General features: G+C 39.4%; 1 protein-coding gene across 1 annotated transcript; it reads right to left on the reverse strand.

Annotated features, from left to right (window-relative positions):
- Positions 1–1251: 1251 nt before the first annotated feature.
- Positions 1252–26024, reverse strand: LOC135081648 (phosphatidylinositol 4-kinase type 2-beta). The gene is made up of 11 exons (XM_063976406.1): positions 25632–26024; positions 23944–24062; positions 18365–18565; positions 14205–14330; positions 13762–13859; positions 13184–13319; positions 12289–12431; positions 9039–9114; positions 8049–8188; positions 6215–6323; positions 1252–5770 (listed from the first exon to the last, which is right to left on the reverse strand). The coding sequence occupies exons 1-10, from the start codon at positions 25861–25863 to the stop codon at positions 6236–6238; spliced, it is 1359 nt and encodes a 452-aa protein (XP_063832476.1). The 5' UTR covers positions 25864–26024; the 3' UTR covers positions 1252–5770; positions 6215–6235.
- Positions 26025–26087: the final 63 nt, after the last annotated feature.

Here is a 26087-nt window from a genome sequence, read left to right on the forward strand (position 1 = left end):
TTGAATAGTGTCGAATAAGTATTAACATTTAGGCTGGGTTGCACCATCTTACTTTAACTTTGACAATCGTCAAATATCTGTCAAACTCCATACAAAAACACCGGTTATCGTTTTAACGATTCGATATCGATATTCGATATCGTTTTAACTAAGGCTGAGTTGCACCACCTAACTAAAGTTAGGTTAGGTTAGGTTAGGTCATGATTTTATTGAAGACCAAGGATGTATTTACTAAACTGACATAGCAACAGGGTGTGGGTAAATCGCATAGATCCGTGTGGGGCAGTATTAGTGTAATATATTTTGATCAGTCGGTTTTACTAGTCTAGTCCGTTTTGTTACATTCCTTTTACCAGTTATTAGATTTGATTTGTTTCTTGTTAATTATTTTGGTGCTATTTTCATCTTAAGGTGTAAGAGAGAAGCTGGCAAAATTAAATAATGATGATGTTAATATAACTTTTTTTTAGTTAAAACAGGATTTTTTTAATTCAAAGCTCTGTATTGATATTGAGTAGAGGTCAGTGATTTGTGATGTGATCATCATATAAGTTTTACAAACCTCTTTCTTACATCCTATATGATAAAATACCTGGCGGTCAAATAAATCGAACCATTGTACATAATCTAAATTGTTCATACATTTCAAGGATGAGATATGTTTGCAGTTCAAGTAATTATTTATTTTGACCGCTAGTATATTATTGTTGCAATTAAGTACGCCAGTTTTTAGCACAAAGCAACTAACTAAATGTACAGACGACGGCACATCAAACTAAACACTGCTGTAACTTAATATAGTATTAATAAGTACGATTTTGCAAGAAACATGTCAAACTTGATGTGCTGACGACTTTTCATACATTTTTTTTTGAGTGGATACCTAGTTCAAAATGAGAAATATTTCTATATTAGATTTTGTTTATAAAGCAATATCAATGTTTAGTAATAAGTCTGGTTATATTATCATGGAAATATAGTTATTTTAATTAATTCAATTGACTCGGGCTTAATATAGAGGATTATGTTTTGGGTTGCTAGATTGTATCAATCGCACAATTATTTAAAAGTAAAAGTGCTTTTTTAAAGCCTACTTACAGAAATAAATGAGTTTTACTGAGTTTTAATTTTATTTTATCCACACTATACCGTTTAAAATGCCTGTTCAATAAAATGTTTTAAGTATTACTATATTTGTTTAATTTCCTATTAAAATAGAGAGGTACCTACATAAGTATTGAAACACGTGTATAAAATGCAATGGTGATTATATTTTCTCCAAAATTAAATAATGCATATAAACATGAAATAACCATTGAACAAAAATGTTAAAACTATGTACAAACATGGAATTCATATTTAATCAATTTCGACAATTTCCACAAAGGACCATGGGCACTGTAATTGCTAAATTACAAGATATTTATAGCTGCCAAAGTAATGTAGCTTCAAAAAACTAAAAATATATTCCTTCGTATAAATTGCCGAAACAACCTTTCCATCATCATTCAAACTTCTCACAATAATTATACATATAAACAGATTTATTTATAACTTGGCGCGACTATATGAAACTTAGAAGTATTTATGTGCTTAAAATCAAGTACTAATTAAGTGATAGGTACACGTATTTTGTTGCCTCTATAATAAAACTAGCGACTTGACCCATTTTGGTCACTTAGTTCCGAGCGAACTCAAGAGATGGCGCTGACTGTATGTTAGACCGCAGTGACGCACAAGTCACGGCATTGGAACTCCACTTCGCTATTAAAAAAAGTAAATATCCACTAAATAAACTGGCCTATATAAAAAAATACAAGTAGGTGCCTGACCTGTGCATTTAATTCTATTAGGCCTAAAAATAAAAGGAAAGTTTTCATATAGCCGCCCAAGCTCACAATTAACTACTTGATCATTACAATAATATGCCTTCATTTGTAACTAAGTTGGTATCTCGATTGTTGTACAAAACATTCTGAAGTTAACACAGGATTGTACTATACGATATACATCGTCTAACGTAAGCACTAGTGCTGAGTGACCTCTACTAGTGATATTAAGTTCACTTAAACAATAATTGTATAAGTATTCGTCCATCAAAATATAATAGGCACTTCACCTTTAGAAAATCCATATAATAAGTTGTCTATTGGACGCTTAAATCATCCGTTGCTTTAGGCATGTGGAAATAAACCTTATGTAGAAGCAATTAGATGCTATTTTTCAACAAAATTGTATATTCTATTATTTATGTGAATCGGCGCACGCGCTTTCTAATACCAACCTAAAACAACGAACGACTCAAGCAAGAAAAAGGTGTTCAGTACGACTGAATTAAATATTCCATATTTACAAATTATCAAATATTTAATCTAAACAAGGAACATCCTATATTATTGTGATTATAAATACTTGATAGTTATCAGCTTGTAAATAAAACATCTAATAAAAATGGGTAAGGTAAATAAAATATTCAATTTGTTATTACAATTTTGATCTCACGAATCATAGCGAGTATTATTATTATTTGGCATTTTGGCAATATCTCCATGTTAGGTAAATGAAATAAAGTTTAAATTATAAGGAAATTAGAATGGAGCATGTCTCTATTATTGATTTTGTTATCAACCGATTGTTACAAGGATTCCAATATACAAATTAACATTTCTATTTATATCAATATTATTGGTAGATAATTATATTACTTAACTCGGACACACTTCACAAGATTTTTGGTAATATTGTAATCCTATTACCAAATCTAATAATTGATTTACCGTGTCTTAGTAATCGTTCTGTAAGTTAAACCGCCATTCTTTTCATAAAACCATCCTAAGAAACTTTCATTGTGAAATAAAAAATCTGAAGAGGCAAAGATAGTAAAGCTCGGTTACCAAATTGTAATCGACAGAATGAAAGGTATCATATTTCGTTCACTAGTTGGCGCCACTGATGAGTGACCTTACTCGATAGTGGCCCCAACTAAAGTCTGTTCGCCGAGAGTTGATAAAAAAAATTAAATATCAGAGGTTCTAAACTCATTATAAATTGCGGCCCGCTAATTATTTTTGTCGATATAATGAAAAAGTTGGTAGATTATCATTATTATCTCTTTTAAAACGGGAATTATTCCGGTTAGGGCATACGTGGGGATACGGATCAAACACGTGCCGTCCATGTGTTGGATAAAAAGTATTTCATTATCATCAAGTGGCTTATAGTGTATCCCAATGTTGGGCAAAGCCCTACCCACTGTCATACCATTCATTTCGATCTTATGTAAAATAAATCTATTCCGTTTCACACATTGCGTTTTAACATTACGGCCCGCCGGCCGGGGCGCTGACGACAGCTGCGTGGCTCGTACCATACAGAATGCGATAATTAAGCGACAGTCGTTATTGCAAGACATTTCATAATATTTATCAACTCTCGGCGAACAGACTTTAGTCGAGTGAAAATGCGATAGTCCTAACAGCTTCTACGGGAGGCTACCGTGTTTGCGCTCACCATTTGACGCCATTGTCTTGTCTACTAGCTAGGGACATGGTCTTACTCGACAAAGGCGCCAACTGGTGAACATAAATACGCTAGCCCTCATTATGGAATTTGAAGATTAGTATTTGGGAATTTTCCTATTTCATATCTTAGCTTCCCAATTGTGTAAGTATCAGTATTTGTATTGGCTTTGTATTTGTCAGCATGGTGCTGACGTTTTCGTAAGAAGTTTTCGTTAAATTTTCAAATGAAATCGAACCCGCTAAACTTTAAATGTGAGCAAATAATAAAATAAAACCTCGAATAAAATATAATTCTTCAATCTTCTATCTAATATTCGCTCCATTATTACCCATCAATTTTGATATTGGGTCCCAAATTTCACTCCTAAAGTTTACTGCTTATTCCTTCTAGAACATTCTTAGGTCCGCTGTGGAAACCCTGCATTAAGAGTAAGGCATAGGACTACATTAATGCTAGTTCTGAAAGGCATTGTCCAACCTCAAATATTAAAGAAAATTTAGTTTAAAGTAGGGTAAATATTTAGTGAAGTCAATAAAATGCCTGCGTTGCAAAAAATCTTTGAACCAACTTCAAAAAGTTCAAGACAAAACAATATCTTTCAGGACTAGTTCTACTAGTACGTAAAAAACAAATAAAAATGACTACCAAACGGGATATAACAGCCAAATCGAAAACCTATTTAACAAATAAACCAATGTCCTAGCTAGACCGTTCTCTTTACACGATATTAAAACCGTGCCGTTTAAAGAATCCTGTTGATTTTACCTAAATCCAGGATTTTAAATAATATTAAAACGCCTCATGTTTTGCAAAGTTATTGTGAAATGACATACAAAGCTCGATTTAAACTCAAGATAAGTTTCAAGTCTATGATTGGTCTATGAAATTCAACCAATCACTGAAAATACTAACTTGAGTTTGAATCAAGTTTTGTTCGTCGTCTTAGAAACTATAGAATGTGATTGAATAATGTTGAGGTATTTTTAAATGTCTTATTGAAAAGTCATCGTTATTAAGACGACAGTTTCTTATCACTTCATGCATTTATAGTCGCTTATAATCAACGCGACTCATAATAGAGAAAACTTATACTTGATTAGATTTTAAATGTTCACAAGTGTGATACAATTCTAGTTTCTTTAGATTTTTAGAATTTAGTATCATTCGTATTCGTTAGTATATTTTTCTATGACGGTAATGTATTTTAGTCATGACTTTACAGCTGCGCGACTTTGTTTCCATCCAATTTGACAGCTGTCAGTTGTCAGTTCGTATCGAAACGTATAGATCGTTTCATCCACGAAGACGCGCCCCACCATTCTTCCGTTAATGTTTGAGTGTTACCGGTACACGCTAAATCATCCATGAGTGCACACGGTCCAAAAATCGGTGGGGCGCGTATTCGTGGATGAAATGATCTATAACTTACGCCTGCTATGAACTAGACACTTCAAATTATTTTTCAAACTAGCAAAATTAGTTGAACCATCTCCGTACGAATTCGACTAGTTTAGTCCGATCAAACACTACACTAGTCCCAAACCGGACTATTTTCATAAATTTCGTTATATTTCGATGGAATAACAACACTTAGGTAATGAGAAAATGATAAAAACGTAATTACAAAATAGTGTATAAAAATAACAGAGTCTAAAGCAAATAGTTATATGGGTAACGTCACAAATTAATATAAACGGCGTACGAACAAAAGTAATGTGATGTTCCTTCTCCCTCACACTCGTGACGAGTTGTAAGGACAAGATTATAAACAGGTATGCAATATTATTTTGTACCTTGCTGGCTTATATTAAAGCTTAGTTTATCTCTTGGTCTGCAATCTGCTTTGACAAGAATATTGACAGATGTTTTCTATAGAGATACTAGCGCCACTATTGTGGGTACTTTCGTAACTAGAATTCTATGGAATGTGCGTGACACTAGCTAAGTCTAGTAGTGACTAGCGTATACTGATACATATATTAATATTTTAACAGTAACCTTAGTAGGAACTGGAACATGTTAACATATACTTAACATTTTTTTTTGTAAACTGTATTTGATTTAAAATAAAAATAATTAATATTGACTGAAGAAAAATATCACATTACTTTTCCTTTTACGCACTACATTTCCAGCAGTTTTTACATTATAATAATTTTAAAATGCACTAATCTACATCATACATACATATACATACAATTGTTTACTATTTACCATAGTCGCCGCTGAACTACACTGTGTCTGTTATCTGTAAAGAAAAATACATAATTTATACTATGATGGACATGAAATTGTATACAACCCGATCGAGTTAACTGCGCACCTCTCTGGAATGCGACACTCCCTCGCACTCACCCCGTCCAGAGCGTACCAGAGCGGCGATGTGACGTCACAGCCGCCAGGTACGCAGTTAACTCATCTTATGAAATTGCAATAAGTCTGAATGAGCCCTGAGGATATAACTTCTTTTTTTAGCTTAGGCAAAAGCTAAAAAAAGAAGTTATATCCTCAGGGCACTTTCTGTCGCCATAACAACAATGTTACAGTTTTGTTGTGTACCCAGTTAGAGGTAAGAATAAGAAAAGAGTGCCTAGTATAGTTCCATCTTCAAACTGATTTTCATTTTCCATCAGATGAGACACAGGCCAATACATTTCTAGTTGTAGAAAAAAGAAGGTATTTAGGTATGTACCTGGCGGAGGAGTCTTGTGGTTCACCACCAGGAGAAGAAGGGCGACTTGTGCTGGAAGCGCTGCTGGAACGAGTCGAAGAACCGCGACGATGTCGTGCCGCTTTTGGACCTGAGGGAAATATACTCATTTAGCATTACATTCTTCGTAACCGGAGGATTTTCAGCAATAATATTACAAATTTTACTTTTTTGAGGGTAGTAAACAAGTTGTCACAAAATACACACGACTCGTGACACTATTAACGTGTTATACAGTGTGAGTCACGTTAAAGTGTACATATGAAAATAGATGAAACTAGACCTATTTTTTTCTTCCAATTATTGCAAAGAAAACGTAATAACTTTTAAACGATCATTGCAAACGTTGTGATAGGGATAGAGACATGCGATTTTTGGTTTTACGAAGGTAATACGATAGAGAATAATACAAAGTAATAAAAACCACCGGTTATAGGGGCATTATTTGGAGAAATTTATCAAATAACCAAAAAAACACGAATTTAAAAGCAGTTTTTTTTTTCAAAAAGTATCATTTTTTATTATTTGTTGGCCTTTTTTGTGTATTTTATGTATTTTTTTGGTATTGTCTGTTATTTAGCATTATTACTGTTTTTATTTTAATAGGATATACCGCTTAGTTTAAAAGTTATTACGTTTTCTTTACAATAAGTAATTAGAAGAAAAAAAAATCTATAAAAAAATTAAAAAATCTCAAAAATTTTTGGACCTCTTTTTTGTCGATAAAAATAGGTCTAGTTTCATCTATTTTCATATTATGTACACTTTAACGTGACACACTTTATAGCCTCTTGCTGTCCTTAAGCGCTTGCGTCAGCGCCTGATAAAGAAAGCGTCAGCGCCCGCTTAGAGAGTCAGCGTCTTCGTGTGCGTTAACGCTTACGCAATCGTTTGCTCTCGAGTGAGACTCTGCGCTTAGGCGAGCGTCAGCAACTGAGTGAGGGTCGTGTCAAAAGTAAGGGGTGCTTACGTAAGTATTAGCGTCTAATTAGCACCGGAGTAAGGCGATTATCACACTGCACGGTACGCGGGACGACAGATTTAATCATTGTATGCAAGTACCTAAGTTTGTATAGAAAACACGCGCGGCACAACACACTGACAACGCGTCTGTGCGCGGGATTCTTAATATGTAGCCACGCGGACCGCGGCGGAGCGCGGTGCAGTGTGATAATCGCCTTAGGCTCAATGCCTTCGTGAACACCATTCATAATTCAACTTCGCTTTTGTAAGTGTCAGCGCTCAAATGTGCGTCAGCGCTTGTATGAAAGTCAGCGCTTGTGCAAGTGTTAACGACTTTGTGAGCGTTACCAGGCCTGTTCATCTCCGCGAGTTTACATCGAAAACAAAACACGCACGATGGCCCACCTACAGGATACTATTCGACAAGGCCTCACATACGAGCGAACATTGACTCACGCACGCGTATTCTTGTGTATGATGGAAGAAAATAAACAAAATGGTGTACTAAATACTGTGCAGTATTTAACTGCCTAATAAAAACACAGAATGTACTTTTTTAAGTTGCCTTAAGACACTGAGAGGTGAATAAGTAGTTAATATTATTCATGATAATTCATGTATTTCCTCCGCCATTTTCCGCAGTTTGGCACCGCACGTCACATCATTTTACCGAAGTAAGCCCTATAGCTTCGGCGCAGTGCCGATCACTGACGTTTGTCAACAAAATGGTGCTTGACTCTTGAGACAGGCTAAATTACACCATATTGTTATGACATTGAGCATACATTTTTTTAAATACCTTCGCGAAGTAAAACTTCTGTACGTAGTACTTATTATTATTCTGTGGCGTTACCTCTCGACGATGACGGCGGGCATCTGTACAAGTTGCACGGGACTCTTGCCGTCTTTGAGCGCCTGCGTGAGGTTGAGCACTTGTCCGCGCATCACCGACATCTGCCGCTCGAACAGGCCCTTGTCGAAGCCGCGGTCTTGCTGGAGAACAAATTGTACACCAGTTAGAACATTCACTCGAAGGTTTAGACCAGGGATGTTATGGATAACCGTAACCAAACTTTCGGATATCCGAAATAAAAAAATATCCGTAACCGAAACCGGTATAACATTATTCCAATATCCGTAACCGTATCCATAACCGAAACTACATTATCCATAACATCCCTAGTTTAGACTGCTTGTCCATAGGGGGAATAATGCGGACTGGGGTTGAGGACTGAGTGTCCATAGACGTGGAGCTAGGTAACGGTTCGGAGCGTGAAAGTATGCGGGGAAGTTGCGGAATGCTATTTTTTATATTATTATGCGGAACTAGACCGCCAGTAAGCGGTCTTTTTATTTATTTCTTCTTAGCACCAGCCCATATGATGTCCCGAAGTGGTGGTAGGACAATTTATAATTGTGACGTGTATAAGTGTTACATACTGTGGCGACACCGACGATACGCCACTACAAACTGTGTACCAACAGATGGCGCTGTCACTACTACACTATGGCACACTCCGCCGCTCATACAAACCTGCATCGCGGTGACGGAGTTTTATATCCTGCCAAGTATATATAGGCAAACCAAGATGGTGTAAATTGGATCTTGGTCCCCGAGCACAACACCCGCTCGGAAGGAAGCACTAACACCTAGCTTCCTTATTGTGGTTGAGCATCATATCCCACACATACTATCTTTTTTAAATTTCCCCGCTTTGTATTCCCTTGAATTTTGTGTAATTGCTTTGGTAAATTTTTAACCCGTTCTCCGCTCCGCTATTTAATCGTTCCGCTCTCGAGAACGCGTTATTTGTCATGTAAAACGGTGTGCAAATACACTTACTTTGAATAATACATGTAGCTCATCACATAGCTCCTGCACGAAGTTCATGTCTGATAGTAACGGAAGAACCAGCTCCCTGAAAAATAAAACATAATGTTCGTAAAATGAAATATAATAAAATTCGAACATTTATTTGTGTACACTGCGGGCCTAAAAATCACGCAACATTGCTAAAAGGAACTCATAGCAGATCATAAGCAATTCCTCTAATTTTCATAAATAGCTTGATGTGTCGCGTGGCATTGACTTCAAGCATATTTTAACGAAATAACATAATTTGTGTGGTGTCGTGGTCGTCGTGGCATGACGTCATGTAGCGGTTGCCTGGCGTTGTGTTATGGTTGCATAACACTGTGCCGTGGTGGCATGGAGTTATGTGGTGGTGTTGTGGCACTGATTTGGCACACATGTTAATAGATCAGTTCAGTTTGACTTTGAATAGTGTCGTGACAAGTGTCACAACAGCGACCTGTGGTCGGGGTGCTTAAAGGCGAAGGCTGACCCGTCGTAGTATAGTGTAGGGATGTTATGGATATCCGTAACCGTAACCGAAACTTTCGGATATCCGAAATAAAAACATATCCGTATCCATAACCGAAACTACATATCCATAACATCCCTAGTATAATGTTGTGTCATTTCGACTCTCGGTGTCGTGTCGTGTCTCGACGTCATGTCGTCGTGTCGTGTGTCGTGTCGGCACTGACTTGGTGTCGTGGCTGAAGGGGCGCTTGGCCTGCGGCAGCCAGGCCCAGTGGTAGGGGAAGGCGGCCGGTCGTGGTGTAGTGTCGTGTCGTGTCGTGTGTCGTGTCGGCACTGACTTGGTGTCGTGGCTGAAGGGCCGCTTGGCCTGCGGCAGCCAGGCCCAGTGGTAGGGGTAGGCGGCCGGTCGTGGTATAGTGTAGTGTCGTGTCGTGTCGTGTGTCGTGTCGGCACTGACTTGGTGTCGTGGCTGAAGGGCCGCTTGGCCTGCGGCAGCCAGGCCCAGTGGTAGGGGTAGGCGGCCGGTTGTGGTATAGTGTAGTGTCGTGTCGTGTCGTGTGTCGTGTCGGCACTGACTTGGTGTCGTGGCTGAAGGGGCGCTTGGCCTGCGGCAGCCAGGCCCAGTGGTAGGGGTAGGCGGCCGGTTGTGGTATAGTGTAGTGTCGTGTCGTGTCGTGTGTCGTGTCGGCACTGACTTGGTGTCGTGGCTGAAGGGGCGCTTGGCCTGCGGCAGCCAGGCCCAGTGGTAGGGGTAGGCGGCCGGTTGTGGTATAGTGTCGTGTCGTGTCGTGTGTCGTGTCGGCACTGACTTGGTGTCGTGGCTGAAGGGGCGCTTGGCCTGCGGCAGCCAGGCCCAGTGGTAGGGGAAGGCGGCCGGTTGTGGTATAGTGTCGTGTCGTGTCGTGTGTCGTGTCGGCACTGACTTGGTGTCGTGGCTGAAGGGGCGCTTGGCCTGCGGCAGCCAGGCCCAGTGGTAGGGGAAGGCGGCCGGTTGTGGTATAGTGTCGTGTCGTGTCGTGTGTCGTGTCGGCACTGACTTGGTGTCGTGGCTGAAGGGGCGCTTGGCCTGCGGCAGCCAGGCCCAGTGGTAGGGGAAGGCGGCCGGTTGTGGTATAGTGTCGTGTCGTGTCGTGTGTCGTGTCGGCACTGACTTGGTGTCGTGGCTGAAGGGGCGCTTGGCCTGCGGCAGCCAGGCCCAGTGGTAGGGGTAGGCGGCCGGTTGTGGTGTAGTGTAGTGTCGTGTCGTGTCGTGTGTCGTGTCGGCACTGACTTGGTGTCGTGGCTGAAGGGGCGCTTGGCCTGCGGCAGCCAGGCCCAGTGGTAGGGGTAGGCGGCCGGTTGTGGTATAGTGTCGTGTCGTGTCGTGTGTCGTGTCGGCACTGACTTGGTGTCGTGGCTGAAGGGGCGCTTGGCCTGCGGCAGCCAGGCCCAGTGGTAGGGGAAGGCGGCCGGTTGTGGTATAGTGTCGTGTCGTGTCGTGTGTCGTGTCGGCACTGACTTGGTGTCGTGGCTGAAGGGGCGCTTGGCCTGCGGCAGCCAGGCCCAGTGGTAGGGGAAGGCGGCCGGTTGTGGTATAGTGTCGTGTCGTGTCGTGTGTCGTGTCGGCACTGACTTGGTGTCGTGGCTGAAGGGGCGCTTGGCCTGCGGCAGCCAGGCCCAGTGGTAGGGGAAGGCGGCCGGTTGTGGTATAGTGTCGTGTCGTGTCGTGTGTCGTGTCGGCACTGACTTGGTGTCGTGGCTGAAGGGGCGCTTGGCCTGCGGCAGCCAGGCCCAGTGGTAGGGGAAGGCGGCCGGTTGTGGTGTAGTGTAGTGTCGTGTCGTGTCGTGTGTCGTGTCGGCACTGACTTGGTGTCGTGGCTGAAGGGGCGCTTGGCCTGCGGCAGCCAGGCCCAGTGGTAGGGGAAGGCGGCCGGTCGTGGTGTAGTGTCGTGTCGTGTCGTGTGTCGTGTCGGCACTGACTTGGTGTCGTGGCTGAAGGGCCGCTTGGCCTGCGGCAGCCAGGCCCAGTGGTAGGGGTAGGCGGCCGGTCGTGGTATAGTGTAGTGTCGTGTCGTGTCGTGTGTCGTGTCGGCACTGACTTGGTGTCGTGGCTGAAGGGGCGCTTGGCCTGCGGCAGCCAGGCCCAGTGGTAGGGGAAGGCGGCCGGTCGTGGTGTAGTGTCGTGTCGTGTCGTGTGTCGTGTCGGCACTGACTTGGTGTCGTGGCTGAAGGGGCGCTTGGCCTGCGGCAGCCAGGCCCAGTGGTAGGGGAAGGCGGCCGGTTGTGGTATAGTGTCGTGTCGTGTCGTGTGTCGTGTCGGCACTGACTTGGTGTCGTGGCTGAAGGGGCGCTTGGCCTGCGGCAGCCAGGCCCAGTGGTAGGGGAAGGCGGCCGGTCGTGGTGTAGTGTAGTGTCGTGTCGTGTCGTGTGTCGTGTCGGCACTGACTTGGTGTCGTGGCTGAAGGGGCGCTTGGCCTGCGGCAGCCAGGCCCAGTGGTAGGGGAAGGCGGCCGGTTGTGGTATAGTGTCGTGTCGTGTCGTGTGTCGTGTCGGCACTGACTTGGTGTCGTGGCTGAAGGGGCGCTTGGCCTGCGGCAGCCAGGCCCAGTGGTAGGGGAAGGCGGCCGGTTGTGGTATAGTGTCGTGTCGTGTCGTGTGTCGTGTCGGCACTGACTTGGTGTCGTGGCTGAAGGGGCGCTTGGCCTGCGGCAGCCAGGCCCAGTGGTAGGGGAAGGCGGCCGGTCGTGGTGTAGTGTCGTGTCGTGTCGTGTGTCGTGTCGGCACTGACTTGGTGTCGTGGCTGAAGGGCCGCTTGGCCTGCGGCAGCCAGGCCCAGTGGTAGGGGTAGGCACGCCACGAGTCGGGATGCTTGAAAGGGAAGGCCAGGCCATTGTCGATGGCCGCGATCCGCACCTCTGCGCCTTGCCACTCCTGCGTATGAATAAACCATAGACTAAATACAAGGTGTTAGGTAAATGGGTATATGAGCCGACACTAGCCCACCTGTATAGACTGAATAACTTTCACAAGAATTTTCAAGCATTTTTATCACATTGTTTAACAAAAAAACATTTGTCGTGAATCAAAGACACGAAAGATCTAGTGAAGGCCGAGAGAAACAGCTGGATGCGAGTAGCGCAAAACTGGAATTCTTTTTTTGTTGTAGAAATCCTTCGGAGGCCTTTGCCAACAGTAAACGTCCTTTGGTTTGGTAGGTTCAAACTGCACGTAGCCATATAAAAATGTTCTGTCGTGTCCGTATATACAGGATGATTTTTGTATCAGTATCCAAATTTTCAGGATCGACTCAGAATCAGTAACTTAATTAATTTACGAAAGAAAACAAAACTTTTTTCTCCATATTTAATTATCATCATCCGCTGCGCGCGGTTTTCAAATTGACTCACGTGGAAAATTAGCTTCGTTCATGGAAAAATACGTACACACAGTTAACTGCAAAGCTTAATAGACATAATGGCGAGCGGAAATAAACAATAACCTTTAAAACTTAAGATATGGGCACCCGCGAATTAGACTTTCAATATTTTTTTTTTGCGAAAAATACCACGATTAAAAATAATTACGATAAAGTTGTATCGTTAAATTGTTCTAAAGAGCTTATTACAAAAATTTGGATACTGATAACAAAGTCACCCTGTAGAGGTGGTTTTGCTTCAACTTACCGAGGGTTCCAACATGGCGACGGCGTCCCCGCGCGCGCTGGGCGCGTCGTATTTGATCAGCCAGTTGTCGTTGCCGCGGTCCGTGTTGCGTGTGATGTAGTCCAATACCACGAGCCTTTCAAACTGTAGCTGGAACCTGCAAGAACAGAATGAGACAATAAATCTAAGGCAAACTGGCCGACTTGACTATTGTGAAGAATAGTGGTAAATCCGCTCAGAACTAAAACCCCGCTGCCCATGAAATTCGTGATAGAATAGAAGCCTAAAGGTTAGCTGAAGGGGACTAAAATCAAAACACTGTTACACAAATTACTAATATTGAGAAAAAAAAGAATAAGACAGATCCAAGAACAAACTTAAAACACACGTCATGCAACGTGTGTTCCGCCCGAGACTGATTTTCAGTAAGAACTTTTGTGACCTTGGCTGCAAGCTTACACAAACACATACCTACTTTTAATTTTCGACGTTTGGCAACCAGACGCCCTAGACCAATATTTCCGTCGTTTTGTATGAATTTACTTCGCTCCAAGAATTATTGGTAATCTATGACTGCTAGAAATAAAGAAGGCGCTTACTTTCTCATGACGTGAGGAGGGGGCGGGTCCTGCTCGAATCTTCGCAGCCAGTAGTCCGCGTCTTTATACCCCTCCACAAACAGCTGGAACGATCCTACCTGCAAACAATTATTGGTAAAGAAGTTTAATTTTGTTGCAAACTGCACTATTACTGTGAAAAATAAATACTTCACAACTTTTATTTGGTGGATGAATACTGTAATGTATAAATGTGCAGTGGGAGCACTAATAAGTTATGTGGGACTCCTTATTGTCGAATGTCGTGGGTTCAATTCCCATTTGAGTCATTAGATTATTCAAGTTTTAAAATTTGTTATCTTTTTTGGTATCTTAAAAGCAAAAATCTTAATAAGTAAAAATCATGAAAAAAAGACTACTTTTTAGTTGCAATGCCATAGATTTTATTGGTACGTGCTGCAAATAAGTATTCTTTAGTAGCATACCTTAGGCGGCAGTCCCATCCTGTTGAACCTCAAGTTCGGGAACTGCTCGGTGATTGCTCGCTTCAACCGCGAACGCTCGCGGTCTATCCGCAGGTAGTTGAACGTTTCCGACACTAGCTTCACTACCTGAAAACAACACGTATTTGTATTTACTTAAGATACATATTTGAATGACCGAGGATATAGTATAATGGACACGCGTCCGGATGGTTGTCGGTTTTTTTCGTATTATCAGTCCAAAACTGAAAATGGTCACAAAACAAAAAGAAAATATAAAATACTCAGATTAGCATTAAAGAGGTTAAAAGAATTCTGGGTTTTTCAGTTGTTTATAAAAGTCCGTCTACGAAACGACATACAGCATGCGGGTAAAAACATTTATTACATTTCCTGAAATACGCTACAGGGAGTGTAAACATCACAGACGGTCACAGACGATACTTCTGAAGGTCACCTTATTTTTTTTGTCCTTAGCCATACTGTTATAACGTCCTCTGGTGCGTAAAGATATGTCTTGGGCTAAAAACTAGTGGTCCTAAGTGTCTTTCCAAATCGTCATACTGTATTCTTTTGACTCTACCTCTCGCTTGACCAATGTGACAATATTCCTACATTTCAAGCCAAATCTAAAAGAAATAATTATTTGTTCCAGTATTGTCTAAATATACTCGTACTTGATGCAGGCAGTGGTATCATGTCTACAACGTGTGCAAACGGATGCCATCCTAATTTAAAATGCAAATTGAGACTGCTATTACGCTATTGTTACTCTTAGGTAACGCCTAAATATATTGTGCAGAAAATAAAAGCATTATGTACTCAAAAGAGAGACAAAGAATTGTAAAATAGTTCATTTTCTTCTATTTTATAGCCATCCGTGTTAGAATTTTATTGATACAGCATTTTTAGATTATTACTCGTATGTGTGTAAGTATTGCCCATATCCACATAACATTATTAGAGCCAAAGCACACGATGCAGCGTCGTCTTACATAGAAATATCTACGGCGCCGCGCGGCGTAACTTTTGCGATGCGGCGCCGCAACTCATCATGTAATTTGTCTCTGAGTGATGGATAGATAAATTATTCAGTATGTGAATAAATGTGTCACTATTTTAGGCCCGTATGATGAAAGGACGCTCAAAACTCGACCTTATTGACAGTGTAAGAATGAATTCATATAAAAAAACTGAATTGAATCATAATGTTTACCAAGAACATCGCAATCAATAACTGGTAATAATCTTGCCATGGTCGGGAACTTCCAGTATTTACGTGTTCCATAAAAATAGCATTAGCATATTTTGCCATGGCGAGGCATAAAACCAACACAGCATAGGCTGTATACTATACAGTGTATAATGTATACCTAGGGAGTTTTCAAATTAGAAGCGCGCCACAGTGGCGCCACTGTAGCGCTAACTGAGATAGTGACTCTGGGAGCGGCACGGGAGTGTTTTTTGTTATGTCAATGTCAGCAAGACTTCAGATTTCCATGCTGTGACGTCATAATATGTCAAAATCACCCTTCCCGTGCCGCTCCCATACCTCAGGCACTCTCAGAGCGCTACAGCTATAACTTGAAGGCGCCCTAATGAGGGCTATCGTTTTAGCGCTCACCAGTTAGCGCCACTGTAGAGTAAGGTCCTGTCACTTGCTAGTAGCGAAGACAATGGCACCAACTGGTGAGCGCGAAAGTGGTAGGAGGACTATCGTATTTGCACTCATCAAGATGGCGCCACTGTAGAGTAAGGTCCTGTCAATCGCCAGGGGTGCCAACTGTTAAGTATAAAAACGATAGCCCTCATTGACGAAGGACGAAAGCTAAGTTATTCATGAAAGAAATGACACGTTCGAAAATTTATTTTTAAACTATGAGGCATAAAATAGATCTTCTTTATTGATGATGGTTTATTGACCTACATTTATACCACAATATGGAGCAATAAGCACTGATAGAGCAGCTGACCTCAAATAGGATGCCACTGGACCGATTTTTATAATCTACATAATGACTACTATTTATACAGTTATTATACATAATTTTGTATAATATGTTTGGTTAGATTTTGTCGAGCTGATGGACTGAGTTTTTATCAACATTAAAATCGCAACCTAAGCTTCAATGTATTTTTTGCTATGTCTAATAGTTTTGAAGTAAGCCAATCAAGTACACATTAATGTTAGGAACCAGATTTTGCGCCAGCTAGTCTAGTTAGAAAATTAAACTATAACTCATTGATGAATCTGGTTCTAAACTCCCGTTACTTAGTAGAAACTTGAAGGTATCGTCGGCCACAAGCAACAATATCGGGTGATACGAGGCCACTGCGCGGGTATCGAATTATACCATGCGTACGCGCAGTTCCAAACTTCGCGGCGTTAAACCGATAAATGTTGGCTATTATAGACGAGATATCGTCGACCTTTTCTCACCTTTTAAGTTTAGAATTCGATTGCTTTAATTTTATTTTAATGCTCATATTTATATATTTTTCTGTTAAATATAATTGATAAGAAAGGACAGTCAGGTTATTAGAGTAGAGTGTTCACTTATTTATTTCACACTACTTCATTTATTTAGTGTCCCATGTAACCTGTTTTAATGAAACCCGAGACCATAATGCAAGTTCATCTCTACTCGCAATGGAAAAAAAATGTTTAATCCAAGAATCACTTTATTTATACCTCTGATTGAAATTGAATCTATGCTTGGGTTTACAACGTTTTGATCGTCCTTTTAGAATACTTGAATAGTGATTTTATCACTGTTTGATTATTTTTTTCGTATTATTCGATGTGACTAGCATGCCATAAATAATGAGTATATCTATCGACCTATCTTTATCTAGTAGCCTCTACTAGCCTATGAGTAATTGTTATATTAACCAGTATCCACGTTAACCTTTATCTTTAATATTTACGCGCTTCATTTTTATGCATTTACATTAGTCAGATAAGATTAGTATTACAGCTGATAAACGGAAGTACTAGTATTTGGTGGATTTTATTTTTGATATTTTGATTTAACTGAGTTTTTAAGTTTCATGCGCACGTATTGTGCGACTGTTAATTTCTTTGTATAAATCGTTGCAGTGATTGATTCTTCCTATCGTAGTATCTAAATACTTTACAAGAAAAATAAGTGAAAACAATAAAAAATTAGTCATAGATAAACGTGTAAATTATGACGAGTTTCAGGAAAAAAAAATATTAAAACAAAAATTATTTCCTGTATTTTACGCACGATATTGTCACTTCTCTTGATGGCCAAAGGAAATACGACCGCCTGAATCTGTCTCTTTTGTGTATTTTTTTCTTTAATTTTGCGTGGTGTACATTAAAATGTTTATCTATTTATCTTTCTAAGTATGCAGAACTAACGGCCGATGGGGCAGCAAGGTTCTAGAGTGGAGGCCACGTACCGGAAAACGCAGCGTAGGAGCGTCGACCCACAAAGTAAACTGTCATTGGACCCGCAACGAAATTAATCAGAAGAACATAGGAGTTCGATTTAAGGTTCGACTGATCGACCATGAAGTATAGTAAAGCCCACTTACCCTGGTCTTTGGCACGATCTTGAGGCCGATCTTGGGAGTCTACCAGGCTGGCGCCTGCCTCGGATAGATAGCCCCAAATTACTAATAATCCCGTTAGCCCCTCTTACTAAGCTGAATATGCTTGTGTCACGAGTGAGCTCACCACAATAATCGAGCGGCGGCGGGGACCGAACCCGCCTTCCCCGGATCACGAGTCGGCCAGTCTGACCCCTTCACCGTTCTGCTATCGTGGCTTTGAAATGTTGATCTATGTATCTTACTAAGTATACAGGGTGTTAGGTAAATGGGTATATGAGCCGACACTAGCCCATGTTAACATGGTCATATAAATGGTATGGTGAAGTCAGAAAATTGATATCTTCATTTTAATTATTTTAATTTTCATACAAATCTGATTTTATAAATTTTATTTTGTATGAACATTTAAAAAATTAAAATGATGATATCAAATTTCTGACTTCACCATACCATTTATATGCATATGCTAACATGGGGTAGTGTCGGCTCATATACCCATTTACCTAACACCCTGTAGTTAGTACATACGTAGAACTGGCCGATGGGGCCGCAAATTATGGAGTATAGTAAAGCCCACTCACCCGGGTCTTTGGCACGATCTTGAGGCCGATCTTGGAGTCTACCAGGCTTGCGCCCGCCTCTGACAAGTATCCCTGGTTGGGGATGAGGCAGGAGCGCCCGAAGCAACAGGGGCAGCACAGCTTGTGCATCCACTTCGTCCATTTTGGATTTAGACGCCCGTACGGCTCCTCGTCTTTTGGTTTGAACACGCCGATTATTTTCTGGAAATTATTTGTTGCTGTTAAAAGTACAGTAGCAGTTGGCTCGAAGATTTGAGGAATAGTTAGAATAAAAACAGTGTCTAGACCATTGGTTCCCAAAGTGGGGGGCGCGGGCCCTCTGTGTTGAAAATGTCACTTATAACTTATTATCTGTAAAGAAAATAACTGAAGCTGGATTTTTGGTAAATTTTAACAAAAATAATGTCATAATAAAGGGCACACATGTTAATTTGGTTGGCTATTGCGAAAACAGGTTGTATAAATTAAATGCAAATATAAATTTTGTAAAATGTAACATGAGTAATGCTAGTAATCAGTGTGATGATGATCTTTCCAATAATATCTGGCATCAAAGATTAGGACATTTAAATAGAAAATGTTTAGGTATAATGCAGTTACCAACAAGTAATAAAGTTTGCAGCCCATGTATGGAGGGGAAAGCTACAAGGCGACCGTTCAAGGAGACATCAAAACCAAGATCGAGGAGAGTGGGTGAAATGTTACACACCGATATAGCAGGACCTGTCAGAGAATGTGGACTTAACGGTGAGAGATATTTTTTGACTATTTTGGATGATTACTCTCATTTTTGCGTAGTGTTTCCAATGGTAAATAAATCTGAAGCAACCGATATATTAATAAATTACATAAGAAGGTTGGAAAATGACATAAGTAATAAAGTTCAAAGGATTCGATGTGACAATGGCGCAGAGTTTACAGCACTTAAAGTGAAAAACTTTTGTAGAAATAAAGGAATACGATTGGAATATACCTTACCTTATTCCCCGCAACAAAACGGAGTGGCGGAGCGCTTAAATAGAACCTTGTGTGATAAAGTGAGAACTTTGTTTGCAGAGACAAAATTGCCCAAGTCATTGTGGTGTGAAGCGATACAATGCGCAGCTTACCAACTGAACAGATCTCCTTCAAGGGCGATCAATTTCAAGACACCATGCTTCATGAGATATGGGAAAACTGACTTATCACGACTGCGAGTATTTGGTTCAAGAGTGTGGGCTACTATCATACCAAGACAAGGAAAATTGAATAAAAGAGCGCAAGAAACAAGGATGGTTGGTTATGGTACTGTGGGATATAGGCTGTGGAATCCGGAAAATAACTCAATTATTGTGTCAAGAGATGTGCAATTCGATGAAACTGATTTTCAATACAGTCAGAAGGAAGAAATTAAACAAGGAAAGTATTTACAACAAGAAGAAGAAATAGATACAGACAATGGAAATGATGAAAGAAATGAAAGTTCAAGTGAAGAAACTGAAGAATTAGATGAAGAAAAATACTGTACTAAAGCAGGAAGAATAGTGAAACGACCAGCATATCTACAACAATATGAAAGTAATATCGTCATTTGTCTAAGCGCCAGTGTACCAAACTCATATGAAGAAGCAATAAAGAATACTGAGTGGAAAGAAGCAATAAATCATGAATTACAAGCACTTGAGAAATTGGAAACATGGGAAGAAACAAAATTACCGAAGGGAATGAAATCAATAGATACAAAGTGGATTTTTAAAGAAAAAGAAGAAGGAACTAAGAAAGCAAGGTTAGTCGTGAGAGGATTTCAACAGAAGAAAGAAGATATTTTTGAAAATAATTATGCACCAGTTGCGAGACATGCTACAGTAAGAATGTTTATTTCAAAAGCAGTACAAGAAGATCTTGAAATTGTACAACTAGACATACCAACCGCATTTTTGAATGGAATGCTAAAGTCGGATGTATACATAAAAGTACCAAAAGGATATGAAACTAAAAATAAAAATACAGTGTTGAAACTGAAGCGAGCATTGTATGGACTGACAGAATCTCCTAAATGTTGGAATGAAACTATAGATGAATTCGCGAAGAGAAATGGATTTCTACGGTCAGAATACGACTACTGTATGTACTACAAAAAAGACTGCTGGATGTTGATATATGTCGATGATATTCTCATTATTGGAAATGGAGAAACTACTATAAAGGAATTAATTAGACAATTCAATGCGAAGAACCTAGGAAAAATGAAAACATTTTTAGGCATGCAAGTTGAGAGAAATGAAGATTCTATAAAAATAAAACAAACTAATATGATAGAGAGAATACTAAAGAAATATAATATGACTGACTGCAAAGGAATGAAGACACCTATGGAAATAGACTACAATATAAAAATAAATGATAATGAAGAAATACTGAATGTACCCTACCGTGAATTGATTGGAAGCCTGCTATACTTAACTGTGACTTCGAGACCGGACTTGACATTTGTGGTATCCTATCTGAGTAGATACCTAGATAAACCAAATGAACAACTGTGGAAAGCTAGTAAGAGAGTGCTACGCTACCTAAAAGAAACCAAAGATAAAGGTATAATATTTCGAAAGACTAAAGATACAAACCTGTATGGATTCTCTGATGCAGACTGGGCTGGAGACAGAAGCGACAGGAAAAGCGTAAGCGGCAGCATAATATTACATGGAGTGAACCCTATAGCTTGGTTTTCGAAAAAGCAATCGTGTGTGGCGCTATCCACCGCTGAATCGGAGTACGTCGCTGCTGCTGCTGCTGCACAGGAGCTGGTAAACATCAAGGGCCTCAGCAAACACCTGAGCATCAATAGTGATGCTATTTTACTTGTTGATAATATAAGTGCCATATCTATGTCGAAAAGTTACGAAAATTCTAAAAGAACTAAGCACATTGACATAAGGGCTCATTTCTTGAAAGATCTTATTGAAAAGAACATCATCAACATTGAATATGTAAATTCAAATGATAACTTAGCAGATTTAATGACTAAAAGCTTATGTAAAGAAAAGTTTGTAAACTGTGTTAATAACTTTATGAGTTAGTAACTAAAATACTTTATTAAAACTTTATAAAAGTTATATACATTCAGGAGGAGTTGTATTTTGTTTAATTTAACTTAAGGAAAGTAATTAATGATAATATGAGTAAATATAAAAAGGTGTAATAACGCTGACTGTTGTGTGATTTAAGATTATATACTTACCTGAAAAGTAAAACAAATTAGTATTGTATAAGTAAATAAGCTAAAGTAAAAGGTTTATAAGATAAATAGGATAAATACTTACATAAATACCTAAGTTAACTTGTAATAAATGTATGGATAGATAACTAAAGAATACTATGTAAAAGCTGTAATTGTTATAGTCTAACTATTGTGTTTTTATTTGTGGACATAGTGTGGTGCTTTACAAGTAGCAAATTTAAGACGTTATTGTTAAATTTGAGGAGGAGTGTTGAAATACATAAAGCACAACACTATGATCGTCAATTGATTTGCACTTCACTAGTGTCAATTTTTTTTCTTCTCTCTGGTCGCGCCGAGCGTCCCACCGGTGTTAATTTGTATTAATATAAAATGTGCTGAAATAAAAGCAAGTTGATCTACAAACAAGTTTATCATTATTCTCAATACTCTGTATACCTACTTAAGTATAAAAACCCTGCGACCGCTGAGAGAATACATTCCAGGCTGCTCGATACGACCAATAATCTTGACTGGAGGCCCCACCTCCGCGCGGATTGTATGGTCGAAAGGGGGCGCGTCTCAAATAAGTTAAACGTAAAAATGTAACAGTTTAGAAAAGTAAAAGAAATAAATAAGTGCAGTAGCCAGTAGCAGTTCGTTGGCTAGTTGGGATAAAGATTCTTCAATGGGTGTTAACGCTGCAGAATAGTAGCGTAGAACGACCAAAAGATCAGCTCCCAAAGTATCATTAATTCGTAATAGCTTTAAGAGCGAAGTAACTACACACGCTCTAAAAAGTTAGAGCGAAGCGGTTACGAAACAAATGTTACTCATAGGGGCTAAGCCTCTAGAATAGCTTTATTTATTTGTTACAGTCATTGTTTACGTTTTCCACAGAATCGGAATGTTCCAAGTCTCAGCAAAAACGGCTTGCTAGGTGTAAATCGGGAAAGCTGAAGTAACCTATATCGCAAATGTAGCAATCATACCAAATAAGTGAATTAGGCTAGATATCCACTTAACCCCACGATGGCACATAATGTATGCTCTAGTAGGACAAGTCAGGCGATGTCTGCACTGACTTGTGAGATCTTTCATTATATCTGGCGCGAATGGATTAATCATTTCAATAAGTGAACAGACATTTAGTGCATGTTTTGTTCACTTGTTCAAGGCACTCAATCTATTGGCATGAGATCTAATGAAATGATCTACAATTCTGTAGAGCTATAGCAGTATGTCATAAAGCTTTCCGCCCGCGGCTTCGCCCGCGTGGAATTTTGTCTGTCACAGAAAAACTTTATCGCGCGCGTCCCTGTTTCAAAAACCGGGATAAAAACTATCCTATGTTCTTTCCCGGGACTCAAACTATCTCTATGCCAAATTTCATCAAAATCGGTTGCGATGTTTAAGCGGGAAAGCGTAACAGACAGACAGACAGACAGACAGAGTTACTTTCGCATTTATAATATTAGTTGGGATAGTTGGGATAAATAAATTAAATAAATTCATATAGGTACACACAAAGGAAACCATATTAAAAGAGCAGGGTTTGGCAGGTTGTTAGTTTTCTAAGAGCAGAAAATTAAACGTAATTGAAAAATACTTTTCGTGTTTTTACAACCTTATTCCGTTGTAGTAAGATTTGCGCATCGGTCAAATGGCACTTTGCCGACGCATAACCGGCGTAATAGGGTACAATTGGCCGCCACAAGTTGGGGAGGTTTCGTACTATTTAACTTGGTATAGCTAGATAAAGGTCAATGCCAGATTAGATTTTATAAGCCGGCATAGACGGCCAACAACGCACAATCGCACGATAAGAATGGATCAAATTAATTCAAATTCCATTTATTTTGGAATCATAGTTTACACCAACATGACCCCTATACCTATTTATTTAAATTAAAAGCAGTACGTCATGTAATATAAGGCACACTGATTCACTGGTCGTTTATTTCAATGAATGTATAAAATGGTTTGTACAGTGATAAGAAGTGTATGAAATAACATTTTCAACTCTTTCAAGAAATTATACTTGATACAATGTTCAATGTTATAAATTATGTTACTAATCATGAGCAATTAGGTGTCAATTAAAATCGCAATAAATTATTATTCATCCTATTAAAATAGCAGAAGTAGGTAATAAGCAATAATTTAATTGGATATTAAAAAGAGTACTGCCAGTACCACATAAAATAATCTAATTAATAAGAAAGGAAACCTTGGCTCGGTACATTGTTAAGAATTTGGTTCCAAAATATAACAGTCATATATTTTTAATGCAAAATAGCATTTGTTACAACTATTTAGATGCTATTTTTGATTTACCATCATGCCTAAATTATACATATTTATGTATAAAAAAATTACTTACCCCTCCAGGATTTTTGACGAAGTATGACCCACTGGATCCTTGGTATATCCTCTCCGGGAAGATGCCATTATCAATAGCCACCTCTGCCTGCCACACCAGTTCACTGAACTGTGGGTCATCTGGCAACAAATTGGTAAAGTTAGCATTTACCATTGAAAACTATTTCACCCTTAACTAGAGATCAAGTTTTTGGACTTCGTGGTTATCATTGTTTTTGCCCTTAAGTTAAGCAAATGCTATTTCCATCCTTTTCCATTCCACCATTTCTGTTGCTAAGCTGCTAGTACTCGGTATTATCACTTACTTATTACAATTATTATAAATTAAAATCATTAGTTGCTCAGAATCATTTACATAAATACATACATAACATTCAAAAGTTCTTAGATCACAGACTGTTGTGTTCAAAATAAAATGTAAATATTCATGGTTAGTAATTATTCATATGGATAAATGAGAATCTCACTAACTTCATTAATATAATTAATGGTAATGCTTGTCCCATCCAACTGGTAAGGCATGTTGATTACCATAAACCAGTTTTTGCTATCAAAAGTTTCACAATTTTGACGTATATTTCATTTCATAGGTCTGCGCAAGAATTTTGTAAACTTATCTTGATGCCAGTCAGGAAAGTGTTATTAAAATTACGTTTTCCTGCCTGACGTCTTTTGTGTTGCGAATGTTTGATACCACTTCAATGTTATTTCAATAACCTTGCTGTTTGATGTAAAAATTTTGCCAATGTTTTACCTACAACTGAGTCAAGGACTTTACGCCAAAATAGTTTGGTTGTTTACATTGTAGTCACCCTTTTGTTTTTAGGTCTTTAGAAAGAAAACTAAGGAAATAATAAAAATCACCTAATTTATTAACGCTGAACAAATTATTACAATCCATACTATACCATACAATACAATAGCAAAAAATGGGTAATAATATGATTGTTGGCCGGAATTAGCAAATTATTTTTTCCTTATCAGTATGACTATGACATATAAAATTAAATAGTCGATTTAAATAATCACTAGCTTAATAAACACAATTTATTCCCTGCAGTCATACCCATTAATTAGATGAAATGAATTCACAAATACAGTTAATTTTATGTGGATTTTGACTGCCATATGGACAGCCCGTTACCACCATAAGCATCTTTGGAGCACCTTATTTAAATGGCTACAACAAACATACAGTACAGCAGTTTTATTTATTCACTCACCACAATGAAAGGGCTGATCCATCACTTGTTTTTCAACAAAATAAATACTGTCTGAAACACTGTACGCACAGTTGTTACGCTCCACTGAAAATTTCATTCTGTGGCTATGTTCATGTGAGTTAACCCAAGAGACTTTTGAATAAACACAAGAATGAAGTTAGAAGAATGAATATCAACAATAATTAGTGTGCATTCATAATTACAGAACACAAAAACGTAACGTTCGCGTATGACGAGTAATTTTACTCGTCTCAAGGTGATTATTACGCTTCGAACAGATGTTTCATCAGACTGGTTTAAACAATTTGTGTGGAAGCCCTACAAATCCTCAGAGAAGTCTCACAAGTGTCAGCAGAAGATAAATAGACAAGTATTACTCGCAATAACACGTCTGTTGAGCCGTGAGGTTGTCTCTGATGGTTAATTAGGTAGATAACATGAGTTAGTGCGTCGTAGTGTTTAGTACCTGGAAAATGGTTGAATGAGACCTCGAAGTCACCGCGGCCGCCCAGCAGCGGCTGCGACTCCCGATTGACCCCCGGGGAATCCACGTTGCCTTCGAAACCGACCTCTGGCACTAAACAAATCTCCTCTGAACTACTGGACAAAGATACCACGCCGTCATCGGGGATGGACGGCGCAAGTGTTGTATTCGGTTTGTCGAAATCGAGATTCAAGAGAGTCTCTTCCGTACTCATGAGTAATGTGTAAAAGTAAATCTTTACAGAGCCTCATTTATTTCGTCTAAAAGTCTTTGTTTCACAATCATTTACACAAACACTTGACTTCATTCAGCAAAGGCGCACATAAACTAAAGAGCAGGGTGATTGACAGATCGAATGACAGACAAGTTGTACCATAGACCTATTTGTTTTTGTTCAATAAATAAACCATGACATTCAATATTATAATGCCTCACGCC

Source organism: Ostrinia nubilalis, chromosome 20 (assembly GCF_963855985.1).
Source record: "Ostrinia nubilalis chromosome 20, ilOstNubi1.1, whole genome shotgun sequence".
Lineage (NCBI taxonomy): Eukaryota > Metazoa > Arthropoda > Insecta > Lepidoptera > Crambidae > Ostrinia > Ostrinia nubilalis.

Coding starts and splice junctions, on each gene's coding strand:
- LOC135081648 (XM_063976406.1), bottom strand. CDS start 25,863: ATGAGTACGGAAGAGACTCTCTTGAATCTCGATTTCGACAAACCGAAT. Junction 24,063..25,631: donor CTCATTCAACCATTTTCCAG/GTACTAAACACT, acceptor ATTTGTTGCCAG/ATGACCCACAGTTCAGTGAA. Junction 13,320..13,761: donor CCTCCTCACGTCATGAGAAA/GTAAGCGCCTTC, acceptor CTGTTCTTGCAG/GTTCCAGCTACAGTTTGAAA.